Genomic DNA, 20918 nt, shown 5'->3' on the forward strand with positions numbered 1-20918 from the left:
TTATTTACTTGAGCCACGGCTTTGATATTTCTATCCTGATGTCTTTGTATAATAGCTGTCTCTCTTGGTTCCCAAGTTTAATGTCAAGTCACAGAATGTTCCATCGCTTTTGCTGCCCAGATGCAGTGATTTTGGAATGTCCCTCGGCACACAGCTTCTGCATTGCAAGCACACTCCCCTCCACAGACTCCTCTCAGGCAGGAAAGGTGGAGTTTTCCTCTTCAGGGTCAAAGGAAGTGACAGCTCAGGCATGATGGTTGCACTGATCCTGGTTGGATTTCAAGTTTTAATTTGTTTTCAATTTCACCTCCTCACATGAGCCTCGAATACAGAAAATTAAGTGGTTGGTCTTGGCAATTTATTTCACTCTGATGAAATAAAAATTGTTTTGAGTGTAAGATTAGCCTTTTTTTTCCTCACTGAATTTCGGAAGCGCCTACACCATAGAAACTAGGGTGTCATTTAGCAAAGTGTTGTTGGAGTGACATCACCATGAGCCGTGAAGGGTAATGCACATTGAATGAGCTCAGTTACTCTTTCAGGTTTGTTCGTGACCTGCGTGGTGTGTGGCGCAGCTGCCTCCAAGGTGGTGATCGGCTGGCATCCCTCAGCATCTTCCATTGCGGTCTCCCAAGTGGGAGACTTTCTGAACAAAACATACGTTAAGAGGTTTTCTGAAGTCCTTTCAATTTGAAGTCACCATTTTGAGTATGAAGTTACCAAATTATCGAAAAATATGATTTCATATCATATTACATGATAGCGTGATGAACACACACGAACTAGGAAGTCGATAGGGTTGAAATGTTTCTAAATATCCTTATAATGTAGGACAACTTTGATTAATACACTCCTCATATAACAGTTACATCTATTTTATTATATTTGATGAACATGTGACTAATAAAAATGTGAAAATAACCTGGGTTTGCTTTCTTTCCTACTTTTTACCTATGTTTATTTTTATTTCCTGTAGGTTCTTTTGCTAAGTTATTTTTTTTTTACAAGTTGTCTTATGGGAAATTTTATTTACTTATTACTTTTTTAATAGAAAGCGTATTTGTTAGAAATATTCTTTTCTTTTTTCTTTTTATTTTTTTCCCTACAAATTCAATCAGATTTGTTTTGCTTTGCAACCTAACTTGGGAGATGAGTTCTCATCTACATTTTATTGTATCGATTTTTGTTGCTGAAGTCTAATTAACTTAACAGTATTATATTAGTTTCAGTTCAGGTCTACAACATGGTAATTAAATATTTATGTATATATATTATGAGTGATCATGATAAGTCTAGTTACCTTCTGTCACTATTACAGTATTATTGACTATTCTCTCTGTTGTTCATTACTTCTGCCTGACTTATAACTGGAAGTTTGGACCCTTAATCCCCTCCACCTGTTTTGTCCTATGAGTCTGTTTCTGTTTTGTGTTGTTTGTTTTGATTTTAGATTCCACATGTAAGTGAAATTATACCATAATTTTTCTGTCTGACTTATTTCACTTAGGACAATACCATCCAGGTCCATCTATGTTGCAAATAGCAACATTTCATTCTTTTTTTTATAACTAATATTTCATTGTATATAATATATATGATATATATATATAAGGTATTATACATATGGGTGTGTATATATACATATACATATGTGTATATATATATATATATACATATATATATATCACATCTTCTTTATCCATTTTATCTATCGATGGGCACTTAGGTTGCTTCTATATCTTGGCTATTATAAATAATGCTGCAAAGAACATAGGGGTGCATATGTCTTTTCAAATTAGTATTTTTGTTTTCCTTGGATAAATCCCTAGAAGTGGAATTGCTAGCTCATGTAGTGGTTCTAATTTTAGTTTTTTGAAGAATCTCCATACTGATTTTTAGAGTGGCTGCAACAGTTTACATTCCCACCAGTAGTGTATGATGGTTCCTTTTTCTCCAGATCCTCACCAGCACTTGTTATTGTCTTTTTGATAATAGTCATTCTGACAGATGTGAGGTGGTATCTCATTGTGGTTTTGATTTGCATTTCCGTGATGATTAGTGATGTTGAACATCTTTTCATGTGCCTCTTGGCCATTTAGAGAAGTGTCTGTTCAGGTTTTCTGCCCATTTTTAAAATCAGATTGGTTTTGTTTGATATTTCATTGTATCAGATATATCATTGGCAAATATCTTCACCCAGTCAGTAGGTTGCCTTTTTGCTTCGTTAATGCTATTCTTCAGACATATCTAAAAAAATATAGCTAAGACCAGTGTCAAAAATACTTTCTCCCTATGTTTTCTTCTAGGGTTGTTGTTTGGGGTTTCGTATTCTAGTCTTTAGTCTATTTTGAGTTTACTTTTGTAATGATGTAAGATAAGTGTCCATTTCCATTCTTTTGCATGGAAAACCTGTCCAGTTTTCCCAACAGTATTTATTGAAGAGACTCTTGTTTCCCCATTGTGTATTCTTGCCTTCTTTGTCATAGATTAATTTGCTGTATATGTATGGGTTTGTTTCTGGGCTCTCTGTTGTGTTCCATTGAGATATGTGTTTGTTTCTGTGCCAGTGCCATATTGCTTTGATTATTATGGCTTTGTAATATAGTTTGAAATCAGGGAGCATAATACCTCCAGCTTTGTTCTCTCTCAATATTGTCTTGACTATTCGGGGTCTTTTGTGGTTCTATACAAATTTTAGGGTTATTTGTACTAGTTCTATGAAAAATGTCATTGGTATTTTGATAGGGATTATATTGAATCTGTATACTGCTTTAGGTAGTATTTTGACAATATTAATTCTTTCTATCCATAAACATCAAATATCCTTCCATTTGTGTCATCTTCATTTCTTTCATCAATGTCGTGTGGTTTTCAGAGTGCAGGTCTTTCACTTCGGCTAAATTTATTCTTAGATATTTTATTCTTTTTGGTTCAATTGTAAATGGGATTGTTTTCTTAATTTCTCTTTCTGCTATTTTGTTATTAATGTATAGAAATGCAATAGATTTCTGTATATTAATTTTGTATCCTGCAGCTTCACTGAATTTGTTTTAGTTCTAGTAATTTTTTGGTGGAGTCTTTAGGGTTTTATATATATATATATATGTATATATATAATGTCACATGTAAATAATGAGAGTTTAATATCTTCCTTTAAAACTTGGATTTCTTTTATTTCTTTTCCTCGTTTGATTGCTATGGCCAAGACTTCCAAAACTATGATGAATGAAAGTGGTGGAAGTGCACATCTTTTTCTTGTTCCTGATCTTAGACAAAATATTTTAGCTTTTAAATGTTGAGTATGATATTAGCTATAGGTTTGTCATATATGGCCTTTATTATGTTGAGGTATGTTCCCTGTATGTCCACTTAGTTGAGAGTGTTAATCATAAATAAATGTTGGATTTTGTCAAATGCTTTTTCTGCATCTATTTAGATGGTCATATTATTTCTTACCTTTGTTTCATTAATGTGGTAGATCATGTTGATTGATCTGTGGATGTTACACCATTCTTGCATTCCCCTTCTCTTGATCATAGCGTATGATCCTTTTAATGTATTGTTGAATTTGATTTGCTAATATTTTATTGATGATTTTTGCATCAGTGTTCAGGGATATTGGCCTGTGAATTTCTCTCTCTCTCTCTCTCTCTCTCTCTCTCTCTCTCTCTCTCTCTCTCTCTTCCCCCCTCCTTTCCTCCCTCCCTTTCTCTCTCTCCCTGTCTCTCTTTCTTTCTTTTGTCTGAATATCCATCTATTGACTTTCCGTCTGTGTGTCTTTAAGTTTGAGATGAATCCCTTGTAGATACCATATAGCTAGGTTTTTTAAATTTTTATTATTATTATTATTATTATTTTTTTTTTTTTAATTATCCAGCCACTGTATATCTTTTGATTGGGAATTTTGTCTATTTACACATTTAAAGTAATTATTGATGGGTATGTGCTTATTGCCATTTTGTTAATTGTTTTCTGGCTATTTTTGTACTTCATCTTTATTTGGTTGTTTTATTTTTTTCCCTTTGTACTCCCCCCCCCCCTTTGTACTTTGATGGCTTTCTTTACTGTTATGGTTAGATTCCTTTCTTGTTTTGTTTTCTTTTGTGCATTTACTATATGGTGTTTTTGTTTGTTTTGTGGTGACCGTGAGGTTCACATATAATATCCTATGTATATAACTGTCCTTTTTAAGTTGAGAGAAGTTAAACTAGAGCACATTCCAAAGCTTAAAATTTTTACTCCCTTACCCTCATGTTTTATGTTTTGGATGACACTTTTTTTTTTACATCTTAGTATTTTGTGTTTCCCTTAAGCAATTATTGTATTTTAAAATAATTTTACTACCTTTTATCTTTCACACTTGTTTTGTAAGTGATTGATTCACTACTTTTATTATTTATTTACCTTTTCCAATGTGTTTTTTACTTTTATGTGGTTTTTTTTCCTTATTAACTAATTCCTTTTTTTTTTTTTTTAATCTCAGAGCAATCCCTTTAACATTTCTTATGAGGCCAGTTTACTGGTGATTAACTCCTTTAACTTTTGCTTATTTGGGAAACTTAATGTCCTCTTCAATTCTGAATAACCTTGCAGGATAGAGAATTCTTGGTTGGAGTTTGTTTCTTTTTCTTTTTCTTTTTTTTTTTCTTTCAGCACTCTGACTATATCATGCCATTACCTTCGTGCCTGTAAAGTTTCTGCTGAAAAAACAAATGATAGCCTTATGGGGTTTACTTTGTACTTTACAAGTTGGTTTTGTCTTGCTGCTTTCAAACTTCTGTCTTTATTCTAAACTCTTACCATTATTACTATAATGTTCCTTTGTGTATTTGTCTTTGAGTTCATCTTATTTAGAATTCTCCGGGCTTCTTGAATCTGGATATCCGTTTCCTTCCCCAGATTAGGGAAGTTTTGAGCCATATTTTTCAACTAATTTTTCTGTTCCTTTCTATCTATCTTCTCCTTCTGGGACCCCTGTAATGCAAATGTTATTCTTCTTGATATCCCAGATTTCCCTTAAGGCATCCGCTTCTTATGGCCATTACTTTGAACTCTGTACCAAGCAGGTTGTTTATCTCCATTTTGTTAAAGACTTTTTATGAGGATTTGTTTTGTTCTTTGGTTTGGAACATATCCCTGTGTCTCTCTATTTTGCCTGTCTCTCTACATTTGACTATGTGTGTTAGGTGAAATGGCCACCTCTCAGTCTTGAAGGAGCAGCCTTGTGTAGGAGCTTTTTCATGGAGCCCAGAAGCACAATCTCCCCTGTTCACCAGAGCCAGTCACTCTATTATCCCTCGTGTGTGCTGTGTGTACCCATCAGCTATGATAGGACCATGGCTACTAAATGGAATGAGCAGGGCTCTGGGTGCTCACCTGCCCAGGTGTAACTTGGTCACTGCACCGTGAGGGTATGGTTGGGGTGCTTGCTTGTTCCAGTTGCAGCCTTGGACTATGCACTAGGTAGTTGGGGTACTCCTCTGGCCTGGTTGTGGCTCTGCTGTTGCATGGGCAGGGCAGGGCTCTGGGCCTATAATATATAAACCTATTCAAGAAATCAGAGCAACAAAATACAATGATTGAAACCAGCAGTTTTTTGACATTACTGTTAGTTAAAAGGTATATTTAAATGCAACCTTAATGGCATTATCATAGTATCTTTAAAGGTAATATTTGTAAACTCTAAGCATTATTTTTGGTGCAATTCTTTGTCAAAATTGATGTGGTCTAGGTAATAGTATTATTGGAGGAATTTAATTTGGGGGTATCAGTTCCACAAAAATAAAAAGACAATAATGTAAATATTTGTCACTAAAAAAAAAAATGCACTGTTTGCCTTGATGCATCTTCTTTGACTATTTTGTGCACTTTACGTCTGTCCCATGAACCATTTAGATTTTAGCCATGCCTGAAAATGAATATTCATGACTGAATGTTTTAAGAGAAAGAAACAAGTTCGTTGTAGATATTTTAAAAGCAATAACTTTCAATAATATCTACAGAGAATTTATCTACAGAAAGTTTCTTTCCTTATAACTTAATACCCATCACCTTTCTGCTGAATAATTAATAGTTTTCAGTGGCTCTGATAAAACAAATCGTCACAGCTTATTTTTCCTGAATGTAAATATGAAGGAACTTACAAATGAACAAAAATGTGGATAAAATAGTATTTGTAGAGACAAATATTAATTCCTTCAAAAATCAGATTCCTGTTGCCATCAGATACATATTTTGTATGAAAGATCATTTTCTTCATGAAAAGATTAGAGACATTTTTCCTGGCATTCAGCTTGTACCCAGCTCTGGCTCTTTGCACAGGTCTCTGGAAAAATCAATGGGCTAGAGTTAGGAGGGCGGATATTGTTTTTCTTAAATAAATCACTTGACATTTCGATGCCTTGCTTTGGATTCTCTATAAAATAAAGAAGATGGATTTGATACTGTTTAAGATTCCTTCTAAAAATTTTAATACATTTACTTGCAGATGAATGGATTTGTGAACTTTTTGTGAACTATAAATTATGAAACTTCTCGAAAGGAAAAAAAAAGACTGTTTTTCATCCTTATTTATTAAGAACCGTTTTACATACATTGCAGGAAGGTTATGAATTACAAAATATGTTTAGCTATTTATCATCCTGATTCACTAAGGACCACTTTACTTAGCTTGCAGAAAGCTTATGGATTTAAGAATGTTTTTAATTGTGGTTGAGATAATGACCACAATGCAATTATCAGTTTATTAACTGGGGAATGCACTCATAATGGACTTTGTTATTTTTGTCAATTCCTTAGCTTGACTATAATGTATGACTTTCATAATATCAATTTAAATCAATGAAATGCCGTGTCTCAGAGTTATAGATAAACATATGTAATTATTTGATAATTGCTATTGCTTATTAACAACTGCTCATTGATTATATAGTTGTGTTCTAATTTACTCACTTAAAAATTAAAAATAAATGCCCCAAATATATTATCCTTGATGCAGTGCAGTATAAAAGTATAGACTGCATGTTCCAGAAAAAAAAGAGGAAAGCCTCATATTGATTTCATGGCAATTATTTACACAATAAGACTTGGAGTTTTAAAATATCCATTTAACTGTTCAACAAGATGAATATCAAGGACTCTGTCCCTTCAGAATAAAGAAGTTTGGGGACAATATTTAAAGCCATATTTCTAATTTAACTTTTTTACTTTTATTAAACAATCAAAAGACAGATCCATTTTTAATTGCTTGGTCATTAGCTCCCTTAATCACAACATGTTTTTGTCTCTAAATAATCATTCACTCACCTGGTTTCATTTCCTAGGGATCAGGTGTCTCATCCAAGAAAGACATTATTCTGAAGGCCCCTGAATGGTGAGGGAGGGTGATCCTGCACAATACCTGTGGCTCCGCCGTTAACTGCAGCTCAGGTTTTTGTTATGAATAAGTCTACACCAAAGCTACCATTGTAATTGTAGCAGGTGAAACCACATCTGTCCCCATAGGGCCAAATAGCAAAGCACAAAGGTCAGCATTTGATAGGCAGGCATAAAATATGCAAGTGCCTTATCTTCACGGTGTATTGTTTCTTTCATCTTTGTGGGTCAGTTCTCACTAACTTTCACAATCGAAACCTTGAACATGCCCCCTGGACTTAAATTATGGAAGCTGTTGGCAGTTTTTGTTTTGTTTTTATTTAAAATACAGCCACTTGTTAAGAGAAGCTTCTGAGTTCACAGTGTGATTTCTTTTTCCAGAATGAATATTTAAATGCAATTATTTTACTCATTTCAGGTCTAAACAAATGTAAAGATAAATGTAAAATACTGTGGGGGCCATGCAAGCACTAAAAGCATAACTGTGCAGTGGTTTTAGTTTGTCTTTAGAAGAATTGCATGTGTTTTTCAACATGTACTTTTTCTTAAGTTTAGGTATATTATCGTAGACTATTTTTAAATTCTGAAATTTAAAAATAGTCAATTGGCTAATTGACTATTAGCCAATGACTATTAGCCAATTAGTCAATTGGCTAATTGACTATTAGCCAATGTCGCTATTATTTACAGTGATCTAATTTGTAAAGAAAGAAAGGAATCGTTAAACATTATTATGTCATTTTTCTTTCCAGACACCTTAATTAAACTTTTGATGTTTGATTCCTGTGTTCTATATAATAACATTTCAAAACAAATCATACCAAATATTTAAAGAGTGCATAATAATGGAATCAGACTCTTCAGCTGGTGGTAGATCCAAGAGTAAACTGAGCACATACTGGGGCCTGGAATTATCAGGAAGATGGTAACTGGCAAGAGCAACTCAGATTTATCCATGGTGTGGGGGACAAACTTCTTGAAATCAGGTTGTCAGCAATGTGTTTTTCCAGGGATAAAAGAAAACGTTTCTATTTATACCTGTTTTTACCAAACTTCACTTCGACCTGTCTTACTCTCTTCTGTATTTTCGTGACTAGCATATGCCTGTTATGTGATAGATGCTAAAATGCGAAATAAATAAACATTGGAATCAGTGATCACCTTATAGGCAAACAGGGTCCACAATCTTGGAATTTCTGGTAGATGGAAACATGGCACAAGGGATCCTAAGTGATCGAATTGCAAGATAACATCTTCCTGTGTCAATGAGTTTACATTTCTTCTCCTACACAATTTATGCCCCAGGCTATTGATATAACTTAAGAGAAGCCATACTGAAAATTCTTCAGGACTATCTGAGGATGTGTGGAGTAGAGAAGAGAGACTGGACAATCAAAAGAAAATATCCAGATTTAAAAAAAAAAAAAAAAAAGGAATATGAAGTTCTAACTTTTTGATTTGTAAGCTGACATTGATTTTGGGGAAAAAGTTAGCCTCACTTATTAAATGGATCGCCTAAGTTATCCCTAATCAGAACTATAACCTTTACAAATGTCAGAATACGAATACGATGAAACGTTCTGTTAGGTTGGTGCAAAAGTAATTGTGATTTTTGCAATTATTTTTAAACTTTTAAACCATAGTTACTTTTTTAATAGTTTCAGCTGCACAAAACAATGTAATAGTTAGACATTTATCATTTACACCCTTCACAAAGTGATAACCCCCTCCCCCAATCTACTACCCCTCTGACATCACACACAGCCATTACATTTCCACTCTCTCTATTCCTAATGCTGTAGTCCACTTCTTGTAAATATATCTATATCTATATCTATATTATGTATGTATATAGGTATATAGATATATAGATATCTATATATATATAAAATTGTAGTTGACATTCGTTATTATTTAGCTTCAGGTGTACAGCACAGTGATCAGGCATCTACATCATCCCTGAGGTGGTCTCCCTAATGGGACAAGTGTCCATCGGATAGCCTACAAAATCTTTACAACATTACCGATTGTATTCCCCAAACTGACTTTAGTGTCCCTGTGGCCATCTTCTGGTTACCGATTGTGCTTTCTAATCCCCTCACCTTCTTCCTCATCCCCACACCCCCTCCCATCTGAGCAACCCTCAGTTTTTCCTCTATATCCCTGAGACTATTTCATTTATTCTTTTCTTTAGATTCCATATGAGATCATATGGTATTTGTCTTTCTCTGTCTGACTTATTTCACTTAGCGTAATGTTCCCTAGGTCCATCCATGTCGTTGCAAATGGTAAGATTTCATTCTTCTTTATGGCTGCATAATACTCCATTGTATAAATATACCACAGTTTCTTAATCCAGTCATCTACTGATGGGCATTTCGGTTGTTTCCATGTCTTGGCTATTGGATATAGTGCTACAATAAACATAGGGGTACATAAGTTTCTTCGAATTAGAGTTTTGGATTTCTCTGGATAGATACCTAGGAGTGGAATTGCTGGGTCATAAGGTAGTTCCATTTTCAGATTTTTGAGATACCTCCATACTGATTTCCATAGTAGCTGCATCAATCTGCAATCCCACCAACAGTGCACAAGGGTTCCCTTTTCTCCACATCCTCGCCAGCACTTGTTTGTTGATTTATTGATGATAGCTATTTTGACTGGGGTGAGGTGGTATCTCATTGTGGTTTTTATTTGCATTTCTCTAATGATTAATGAGGTTGACCATTTTTTCATATGTCTGTTTGCCATCTGTATGTCCTTTTTAGAAAAAATGTCTCTTCATGTCCTCTGCCCATTTTTTAATTGGGTTGTTTTTTTGGAGTTGAGTTGTGTGAATTTTTTATAAATTTGGGATATTAATCCCTTATCAGATATATCATTGGCAAATATCTTCTCCCATTCAGTAGGATCCCTTTTTGTTTTATTGATGGTTTCCTTTACTGTGAAAAAGCTTTTTAGTTTGATGTAGTCCCACATGTTTATTTTTTCTCTTACTTCCCTCGCGCGAGGGTATATATCAGTAAATATATTACTGTGGGTAATGTCTGTAAACTTTCTTCCTGTGTTTTCTTCTAGGAGTTTTATGGTTTCAGATCTTACATTTAAGTCTTTAATCCATTTTGAATTTATTCTTGTATATGGTTTAAGGAGATGGTCCAGCTTCATTTTTTTTGCATGTGTCTGTCCCGGTTTCCCAGCACCATTTGTTGAATAGACTGTCTTTAACCCACCATAAATTCTTGCTTCCCTCGTCATGGATAAAATGACCATATAGGCATGGATTTATTTCTGGGCTCTCTATTCTGTTCCATTGAGACACTGTTCCAGTGTCTGTTTTTATGCCAGTACAATGCTGTTTTGATTACTGTAGCCTTGTAGTATAATTTGATATCAGGTATTGTGATACCTCTCATTTTGTTCTTGTTTCTCGAGATTGCTGAGGCTATCCGGGGTCTTTTATGGTTTCATATAAATTTTTGGATTATATGTTCTATTTCTGTGAAAACAATGTCCTTTGTAGTTTGATAGGAATTGCATTGAATCTGTATATTGCCTTAGACAATATGGACATTTTAATATTAGGTCTTCCTATCCATGAGCCTGGTATGTGTTTCCATCTATTTGTGTCTTCTTTAATTTCTCTCTTCAGTGTCATATTTTTCTGAGTACAGGTCTTTTACTTATTTGGTTAAATTTATTCCTAGGTATTTATAGTCTTTGAAACACTTGTAAAAGGGACTGTTTTCTTAAGGGACTGTTTTCTTAATTTCTCCTTCTGATAGTTTATAATTGGTATATACAAGTTTATAGGACTCACAGGGCTCTTTTGAGGATTTTCTGTGAGTGTGTGTGTGTGTGTGTGTGTGTATGTGTATGTATGTCTAAGTGTGTACACATACATATAACCTAAAACAATGTCTGGCACATGTGTGTTAGTTATTTTGTTACAATTATTAAAATACAGAAGGGGTTCACTCTATTAATGTACTCACCATTTACAATACGAAATCTTGGTATACTCAAACTGTTTCTACTGTGTGGTACTGTTTCCTTATGTATTTTTGATGACATATTTAATTGGTGCCAATATGGATTGTTTTTACTCTCAATTATTGTTCTTTCCTACACACCCACACACTCACATAAACTTACGCAAACACACAGCAATCATATATGCACATTCTTTCACAAATACATTTACAAAATATCTCTATTTCAGTCTTGTGTATGTGTTCACGTGCAGGCACACACACACACACACACACACACACACACACACACACACACAAACACATACAAGATTGGCATGTTCGTTTCCAATTAGGCCAAGTCAGAATTACAGATGAAAGACAATTCATACTTTTTAAAAACTACTTATAAGCTAAAAAGTCAGAATTGTATTATGAGGTATTGAGATCAGTTATCTCTTATTATTCATTTATTTTTCTACTGTGTTTTAAGGACTATGCACATATATATGAAAACACACATATATAGTGTGAAGATAATTACTAATTTCTGAAGACCATAGATGATTAAATTTTTGGATGACTGTCATATTAAATTTCAGTCATTCATTCTTGAATCCATAGCTTTCAGCCATTTGAAATACATATGTATATATACGTGTATGTATGCATGAAGCCCTTTTTATATGAAAGTGTAGTTAGTACATGTTTAAATGTACCAGAGCTGAACATTGAATTGAATGGTTCAATTTAGGTCATCGGACCTGGAATTCTGATTTGTTGAATCCCTTTTCTCAAAATCTCTCAGGGACTCCTAGGTCTGTCCTGACAGCTTGAAAACCAAGATTAACTTTATATCAAACACTTCTCTCTATGTTAAGCATTTTTATAACATTATCAAAGTCTAGTCTTCATAAAATGTTCTAAGACACTTATTATCCCGATTTTAAGATGAGGAGAATGAATCTAAGATAAATTAAATGCTCACATTTGCTCAGCTAAGAAGTTGCGGAGCCAAAATCTGAACTCCAGCCTTTCTGATTCAAAACCCCCTGCTACTCACCACCCTTCAAGGAAGCTGGACAAATTCCTTCTGTGCTGCAGTAGCTATTGTGGACATTTCCTGAAAGGAGGTACTGTCAAAAATTGGTGCTGACCAACCAGAAGTGGCCGATTTCTAACTGCCGCGATGCCTGTCATAACCATTCCCTAGACTCCTTTGAGCCATTTGCTTTGATCAAAAACCCCCTACCAAGAGGAGGAACTAGAGGTATAATAATTATTTAGTGTTTAATTTTGCATACTGTTATCTGTTTTTTTGTCCTTTTTATCAATTGCTCATCCATTTATTTGTCTAGCTCACCTACATTTCCCTCTCCTTCTTTGTTGCAGTGTGATGATCCCTTCTTCTTTCACCCCCCACCCCGCCCCCTCACTCCCTCCTGAAAAAGGAGAAACCAGAATTATTTTGCTCTCTCTTCTCTCCGCATATTTATCCTCATCACTTTTGTATCTGATGGAGTTTTTACAATATAACTATAAAAGATGACATTTCATCCTATGAAAAAAAAAAAGTCTTGTTTATAACCTAGCTAAATGAATGGATGGATTTTTCTCCATGACTTAGTTTTGTGACCCAATTGGGGAAACCGTCAGTTTTATTAACCGCTGTCTTCTCTTTTCTTATCGGATATTCATCTTTTAGCACTTAGCACATGGCTTAAAGTTATTATTTAGACTTCACAAATCCTTCCTTCCAAACACTTTCTCTTAGGTAAGAAACAAACAAATAACTCCGCCTGTGATCTTTCAAACAAAGCTGTAATATTTGCAATCCATATAAACACTACATCTGAAAAGAATGCTTGTTTAGCTTTAGTCACATTAAAAAGTGCTGATAGGAGTGGAAATACAAAAGAAGATGTGTGTGTTCTTTTTCCCCATAGGTTGAGAGTTGACTCTAAAAGGAAAAATGCTGAGTTTCTTAAAGTACAACGTGAACTTCTTTGTTTTCCTCAGACATGAGTTGCCAAAATGTAAACATTTCAAGAAGAAATTTTACACCACCTCATCTGTGTGTCAAATGACATTTAATGGTTGAATGAAAGAGTCTGAAATCTGGGCAGCTCTTTGTTGCTACACAAATCTGGGAATTAAAATGACAGTGGATCAGTGGACCTTTTCTAGTATAAACTCCAAGGCAACCATTTAAAATCAGTTACTATCAACAAGTCAAACGTTTTTTACTCCAATGTATATTTTTCTATGAAGATTTCGCAACTTTTCTAGGGCATTTTCTATTGTTTGGATCAGAACATATAAAGGTGCTGATTCTTTTTGGAAGGCCTAGTTGAATGTCCGTTGCTCTTCATTTGAATTGATACCTTGCAGACACGTAGGGTGTTCACACATTGTTTTTCTCTTTCCTTGTAGGTAGAAATAACACTTCAGGATATCAATGACAATCCACCAGTATTTCCAACGGACATGCTGGATCTCACTGTAGAGGAGAACATCGGAGATGGTTCTAAAATTATGCAACTGACAGCCATGGATGCTGATGAGGTAACTCAGACCTTGTCTCTATATTTTTGAAACCTAGTATTCCAGTGATCTATCAAATTTCTACTGTATGATGACAATTTTATTACCCAATGAGGTTAAGCATTGTGTGCTCTTTCCCAAAAAAACATTAATTGTTGAAATGTGTTGTAAGGATGCTAATAGAGACTGTCCAGAGGTCAATTTCCTTTAATCAGCAATTCACAACTCAGTTAATCACTGGTTGCATTTTAGATTTCTTAGCCACATTGTTTTAATTCTCAGTTTAAAAAAATCCCTATTTTTTTATGCTTCTATTATTACAGCATGCGGCCTTATTGCAGGTAAGGATTGATTTTTATTTGTAATTTTAAAAAGCAAATCATTTAAAAATTTAAAAATTTAAGGCTATCGTATAATTTTTCATTTAATTTGAGTATATGTGTAAAACAAAATATACAATTCTATAATAACTTTATATATTTTAAGGAAATTATTTTGGCAAGCTAAGGATTTTTTTCTGTTTCATTAATAAACAGAAGTTTTACCTCTGGGTGAATGTGAAATTTGGGGGCACAACTTAGGTTACTATCTTTTATATTTATATTTTAAGTTTAGTTATGTAATCATGCTCCAAATGTCATAGCAAATTATATAATTTGTAATTTATATTTTTTCCATGATGGGGAAAATTGCTTGTTTTCTCCTCATTGCTAGTTAAAGAGATTATTTAATGTTCTGAGTGTCAGAAAGAGGAATAACCTTTCTAGACACCAATATCCCCTTTCTCCTTAATCTAAGCCCAAGGCAGATCAGAAGATTCCCTTACTTTCAATTGAATTCTAGTCGTGTTTGAAAACTTGATTTTTGGTCTATGAGTAAGAGCTTCATAATTTTATTTCTTTGACTTTAAAGAGGTAAATAACTCAAAAAAGACTAATTTTAACAGCCAATACAGAAATGTGATGACTTAGTCACTTACACATTTTGCTAAAATCTAACTAAGGAAAAGAAAACAAAATGAAGCATAGACATTTATATTTTTAAAAAGGTTTGGTGTTTTAAATTTAGTACCTTCTATTCCGTTTTATATAGTGAAAAGTTTATTCCCAATTCCAGCTTCCATTTAGTTGTATGACTGAATATCTCTATTATTGTTGATAGATATGAGATAACATCAGCAATAATTCAGTAAATACTGCATTTCTTGCAGCTCAACATTGATAATATACAAGTATATTTGGATAGCTTAATTCATAGAATTTCATTAACTCTCATTTAGCAAAATAGCAGGAAAAAGCTTATGCAATTTCTGTAAGACAGTTCACTTCAAATTATTGTAATTGTAATGACTGTTTCATTGGCTATACTCTGTAGGAATAGAACAAATAAACTTCATTTATACCAAGTAATTTATTCAAAGAGTGAAGCAATAACCATGTTAATTATAATATGTATGTGTCCTAATGGGATATACTACTCTATTAAAAACTGATGATTTGAGAAAGATGCCAATATTCAACTCTTTTAATGCTATTATGTTGTACTGTTAAAATTTTATTCCCTCCCTTATTTTTCTTTTCAAGATATGACAAGGGTTATACACATGTAGTGCTGCTTACATGTTTATTTTCTCCATCTGAATTGTGTGTGTGTGGGGGGTGGCACTTGCATTGACTTCAAGTTCTCCTTTTGAGATATGTTTATATTTACGATAAAATTTGTGGGAGGCTGGGAAGGTCCTTATGTCTCTACATCCACACAGTTTTAGTGCATTTTGTTTTATTTCTATTGAGCTTCATTTTATAAGTTTTTTTTTAAATGTAAGTAACCATGCAGGTGTTATCACATAAACATTCTAGTTTAAAGAAATCCTGAATGTAAAGTGTATGTAGGATATGCCAGAAGTGCGTTTGGGTAAGACGGGCAGACAAATCTAAGGCTACTAAGCAGGAACCCACCCGGAAATGGAGGGAAGATTGTTTGCAGTTCCAGGGGAGGTCAGGGTGCCAACAATTTGTGCAGACTGTCACTGTGCCTGAAGGCATAAGGGATCCCCACAGACTTTGTAATGGAATCTGTGCCTGGAGGGGTGGGAGGGGGAGGGGAGAGAGGGAAAGGCAGGAGAGGGTGAAGGGAGGTGGTAGGTCCACCTCCAACTTAAAGGAGAGGAGGGCTGTTGTAAAACTGCTTCTTGTCTATACTTTTTTAAAGATTAAACTCATGAGTTCACTTTCCTTCTTGAATACATTTTCTCTTAATTATCTTTAGTAGTGTTTTAATGACTACTATTTCAACTCCTGACTTGTCCTGATGCCAAACAGAATGGATATCTAAGCTTCCCAGGGTGCTCAAAATTATTGGCTGGTGTTGTTCTTTTGTTTTTTGTTTTTTGTTTTGAGTGGCTTACAATAAATTAATATTAGCACTTTTACATAAAATCTTTATTCTGTATTTGACTCTATTATCAGCTCCTTACCTCTTAGTTGAATTTGAAAATATATATACATATATGAGTATATATGTACACAAGTATATGTATATAGTGTATGTATATATATTTGAAATGTTTCTCTTACCAACTCATGGTTCTATTTTCTTTCTTCACCTAGTTTGACTAGGACTCAGTGTTGAAATGCAAGAGGTTTCTTTTACTTTGTGGTCAGTGTTAACCTAAAAATAAAAAGCCAAAGTAAGGCAACAAGCCTTTATTTGAGATTTAAAAAAAAAAAAAAAAATTGCAATCCTGGGGCATAGATTCAGGCAGAAACCCATATTATGTTCCAATTATCGGGTGAAGGCAAAGAATTTTTATGAGAAAAGGAAAGGAAATAATTACATGACTAGAGGAAAGGAATTTCTATTGGTGATAACAAGTTAGGTTACTCTTTAGCTACGAGTATTCATGGCTGGTTACTGATTCTAAAGAACGGTCCATAACATCAGGATGTCTGCTTTCCTGTTAGCTTTACAAACAGTTGTTCAGAATACGGTGTTGGTTTGGCCCAGTCTGAAGGTGATTTGCCCTGTTCAAACATTCCAAAGGTTCAAGGAGAAAGACGTGCAAGGCAGTTCCTCTGGGATGGTGGCTCCGACTCCATTTTGAAATGGCTCCATTTATGTCATTTTTCACATCAGCATTAAATTGTCACACGACTGTCCAGTCAATTGATTTGGAGAAATATAATTTTTGAAAACACTAAGATTATGTAGGTCATCAACAAATTACGCGTATGTGTTGATATATGCTTTACTATTTATAAAGTTTTCCTTAATAATTAAGTCAAACATAGAAGTGTTAGTATATTAAAGAAACTCTGGTAGGGCACTGGAGAATGATGTCTGGGTAAAGGAATCAGTTTTAGAAAATAACATGTACATGATAAACTTAATTTAAATATCATTTGGAACACGTGTTAGACTGAGATACACATCTTTCAGAAGCACGTGACTTTGTCAGTCTCTTGTTTCCTTTTGTAAACAGAATTATTATGCTTGTAATGGTCCAGGATACTCAAGCTTTGTTTTGTGGTACCATACTTGTTTTTGAAAATACTACTTAAGGTTGTAAAATGCATTTGCAATTTATAGCTATTTACTTTTAGAATTCCTTCATGTGCTTTTGTCTCTGTGGTTCCTCCGGAGAGTAAAATATTTTTAAACAGCATTATTTTTACTGTGCTGCAGCTGAAATACAATATTTGTTTCCTGATACTGCATATTTTGGATATTAAATAAATAGACTTTTCAAAAGTCCTAATTAAATCATAACTCTTGGCCAGACATTTTCATATATTCACCGCATCAGCTGATAGTGAATACGAAAAATATTGTTTTATCAACATAGTTTGATACCTTTGCTTCCGTTCAGAAGAATTATAAGCTTAGGAGTATTCTTACAGTCGTTTTATACACAGGACATTTCTAAATTTCAAACTATTTGTATATAATAGCTTTTAACATGTTTCATTTCTTTGTTTTTCCCTAATTTCCAAGTACTTACCATTTTAAGAAGTCAGAATTGAATGTAGCTGTTTTCATTCCTGGACTGTTTTACTAGAATAATGGAACTCCTTGTGAAATAGAACAAATAGTCCAGAATGTGGTCAGATTAGAAGTCTAAAATTCTTATTGAATGTTTTTATTAGACCATACAATTACAATAAATATGTTGGCTACTCCACATACACCTGAATACACAAGATAAATGTGGGTAGTATGTTAAACTCAGCTGTTTCATTACTAAATTAAAATGTGCTTTCAGGCATTCACTTTATGAAATTGGCTTGGGAATGCAGTACGAAAATATAGCAAATACCACAAAACATACATTTTGAAAGAGGAATTTACCTTTGTTAAAAAAATTATCGACTTATGTATTTGACTGTGAAGGATAAAATATTTAATCTCTTATGGAAAAGATGTATGGAAACTGATTGCTATAATCTCCCATGTCAGCCTTATGTTCCTACACAACCTAAGTTTATGTTCTTCTGAATATCCTTCTTGAAAGCTCATAGCCTGGATGTTTTAATAAATAAATTTCTAAGAGGTTAACAGTGGTAAAAGATGTATTGTTTTATGTGAGTATGTTTAAATCAAAAAGTAATTTTTGAAGTCAGTTCTAGCATTACTTAATACCTCAGTGTCAAGACTCAATAATTACATATAATAGAAAATCAGGAAATGCATTTTCCCTAGGATATATAGCAACTCTAATAGTAGTTTGATTTATTCACTTGCAGATATCTCAGTCATCAAATACACTTAACCCACTATATTTATCTTATAAGAATATATTAAAAATAGGAATCAAAATAACAATTAGCATCATCATCTACTTACTGTTTCTCAAGGATTATTCTGGCTTCTTTACATGTATTAACTCATTAATCCTCACACCACACCAATGTGGCAGGTAATATTATCCTCCTGATAGTCCAGATAAAGAAACATAGGCTCAAGGAGGTTAAGTAGTAGCCCAATGACACACATTAGTTAGTCGTGGAGCAAGGTTCCACCCAAAAGCATGGCTGCAGAGCATCAGCTCTTAACCAGTACAGTGGAGACTATTTAATTCATTATTTAAATTATATATATATATATATATGATGTGCTTTCAGGCATTCACTTTATGAAATTGGCTTGGGAATGCAGTCCGAAAATATAGCAAATGCCACTAAACATACATTTTGAAAGAGGAATTTACCTTTGTTAAAAAAATTATCAACTTATGTTTTTGACTGTGAAGGATAAAATATTTAATTTCTTATGGAAAAGATATATATAATTTAAAATAGCTAAATCAAACTGCTTATAATTTCAACAATATAAGTTTATAATAGTTTTTAAAATACTTTGGAATTAGCATTCCCCATCGTCAAATCTAGATGGGTTCTTTAATTTTAATTTTCCTTAATTTCTCTATTTTGTCTCTATTTTGCTCTTTCTTGAAACCTTCCCTTTAACCTCCATGGCAGGCTATGCCTCTGGGTCTTCCCCTAGGTCTCTCTTCCTTCTTCCTCCCTCAACCCCTGCCTCGACTCCTTCTCCAACACTTAAAATTGTCAGTATTTGGTCTTTATACTTTATTGGTCTTTTTACTTTATTTATTCTAATTTAAATTCTCAACAAATCTTGTGGCTTTTACTGCCACCTACATATATTGACCTTCAGATGTTCTCAAATCTCTGACTGCCACATATTCACTTTCCATGAAGCTATCCTTCACTCTCCTAACATACCACACATAACATTGCACTGCATAATTTCTGCGTCCAAGCAGATCCTTTCCTGAAATGTCTTCAGCAGGTGTATTCTCTAATTCCCAGGCAAAGTCACTTGATATTACGTTTTTTTTTTCTTTGCTTGTACCTATCACATAAACTTGTTGAAAGGATTGAGAATATATGGGGCTGTTGCAGAAATGAGAATATTGTTATTGTTATTGCTATCCTGTATGTTATACTGGATACATAACGATTTAGACTCTGAGTTCTGGAACAAGGCATCCAGGGTATGAATTCCTATGTGTCAGACTCTTTATTATCAAAATGGGGATAATCTTAGTACTGACCTAACTGGTTTGCCTTTTCAGATTAAGTCACTTAGGGCCCATGAAGGGATGAGCTCAGAGCAGTGCTTAGCACTTAATAAACACTTAGTGAATGTTCTCCTTTCCTCTACTTTCCATTCATTGTACCAGCTTCCTCGTTCATACTTCAGTTTTTGAGGGCCACGGCTCACAGACCTGAGGACACAAGAAATCACCCGTTTTCATTGTACAGAACAGGGACTTGGAACGTGCAAGGAGTACAGATTATATGAAGTGTCACCTTGAGGAAATGAAGCTCCATTCTTTTGGGCTCCTCTCTCCTCACTATCTCCCCACACTATATTCTTCTGTTAAAATTACGTTAAAACTGTCCACACAACCAAACTATTCAGCAGTAAGGCAAGCATGTCCTGGTTCCCTCTGCACTTGTGCTTGTACGCAAACATTTCCCCCTATCTTTGCTTGAAAAAAAAATTATTTGTTTCAAAAGCCAGTTCAGTTCCACACAGAACTCTCCATTCTACCTTCCCTAAATAAATCAAATCAAAAATAATCTTTCATCTTGGCTCTTACAGAGCTCATTGCATGCCCCATCCGCTTTACACTTTAATTACGTTTTTAATGCTGACTCCAAAGGGACACGAGTTCCGTCAGTCAGCCTGAGGTTTGAAATCCACACTAACACTTCCAGGGTGACTTTGTATAAGTTAACTAATGTCAGAACCCTGCGTCCTCATAGGAGAAACAGCACGCCATGGAGCGGTGACTTGATAATATATTTATAGTGCTGTCACTGTGCCTGGCAGAGAACAAGCTTCAGCACCTTTCTGATTGTGTGGTGAACAGTAGTATCACCATTTGTAATATCACAGCGACCACTTTACTTCATCCCATGTGTATATTTTATGAATTAAAACATGTGTATGTACCGGATGTATAAACATGGCTTGTATTCATCTTTCGTTATTGGTATATAC

The 20918-nt window shown here is 34.2% G+C and overlaps 1 protein-coding gene across 2 annotated transcripts in view; it reads left to right on the top strand.

The window, feature by feature from the left end:
* The window catches only part of FAT4 (FAT atypical cadherin 4), a 158344-nt gene that overhangs the window by 62542 nt on the left and 74884 nt on the right, over nucleotides 1-20918 (top strand). For both annotated transcript variants that reach the window (XM_081077831.1, XM_081077832.1), the window contains exon 2: nucleotides 13779-13910. In XM_081077831.1, coding sequence (XP_080933957.1) covers nucleotides 13779-13910 — 132 coding nt within the window. The remainder of the gene's footprint in view (nucleotides 1-13778; nucleotides 13911-20918) is intronic.

The sequence above is a fragment of the Rhinolophus hipposideros genome, assembly GCF_964194185.1.
Source record: "Rhinolophus hipposideros genome assembly, chromosome: 16".
NCBI lineage: Eukaryota > Metazoa > Chordata > Mammalia > Chiroptera > Rhinolophidae > Rhinolophus > Rhinolophus hipposideros.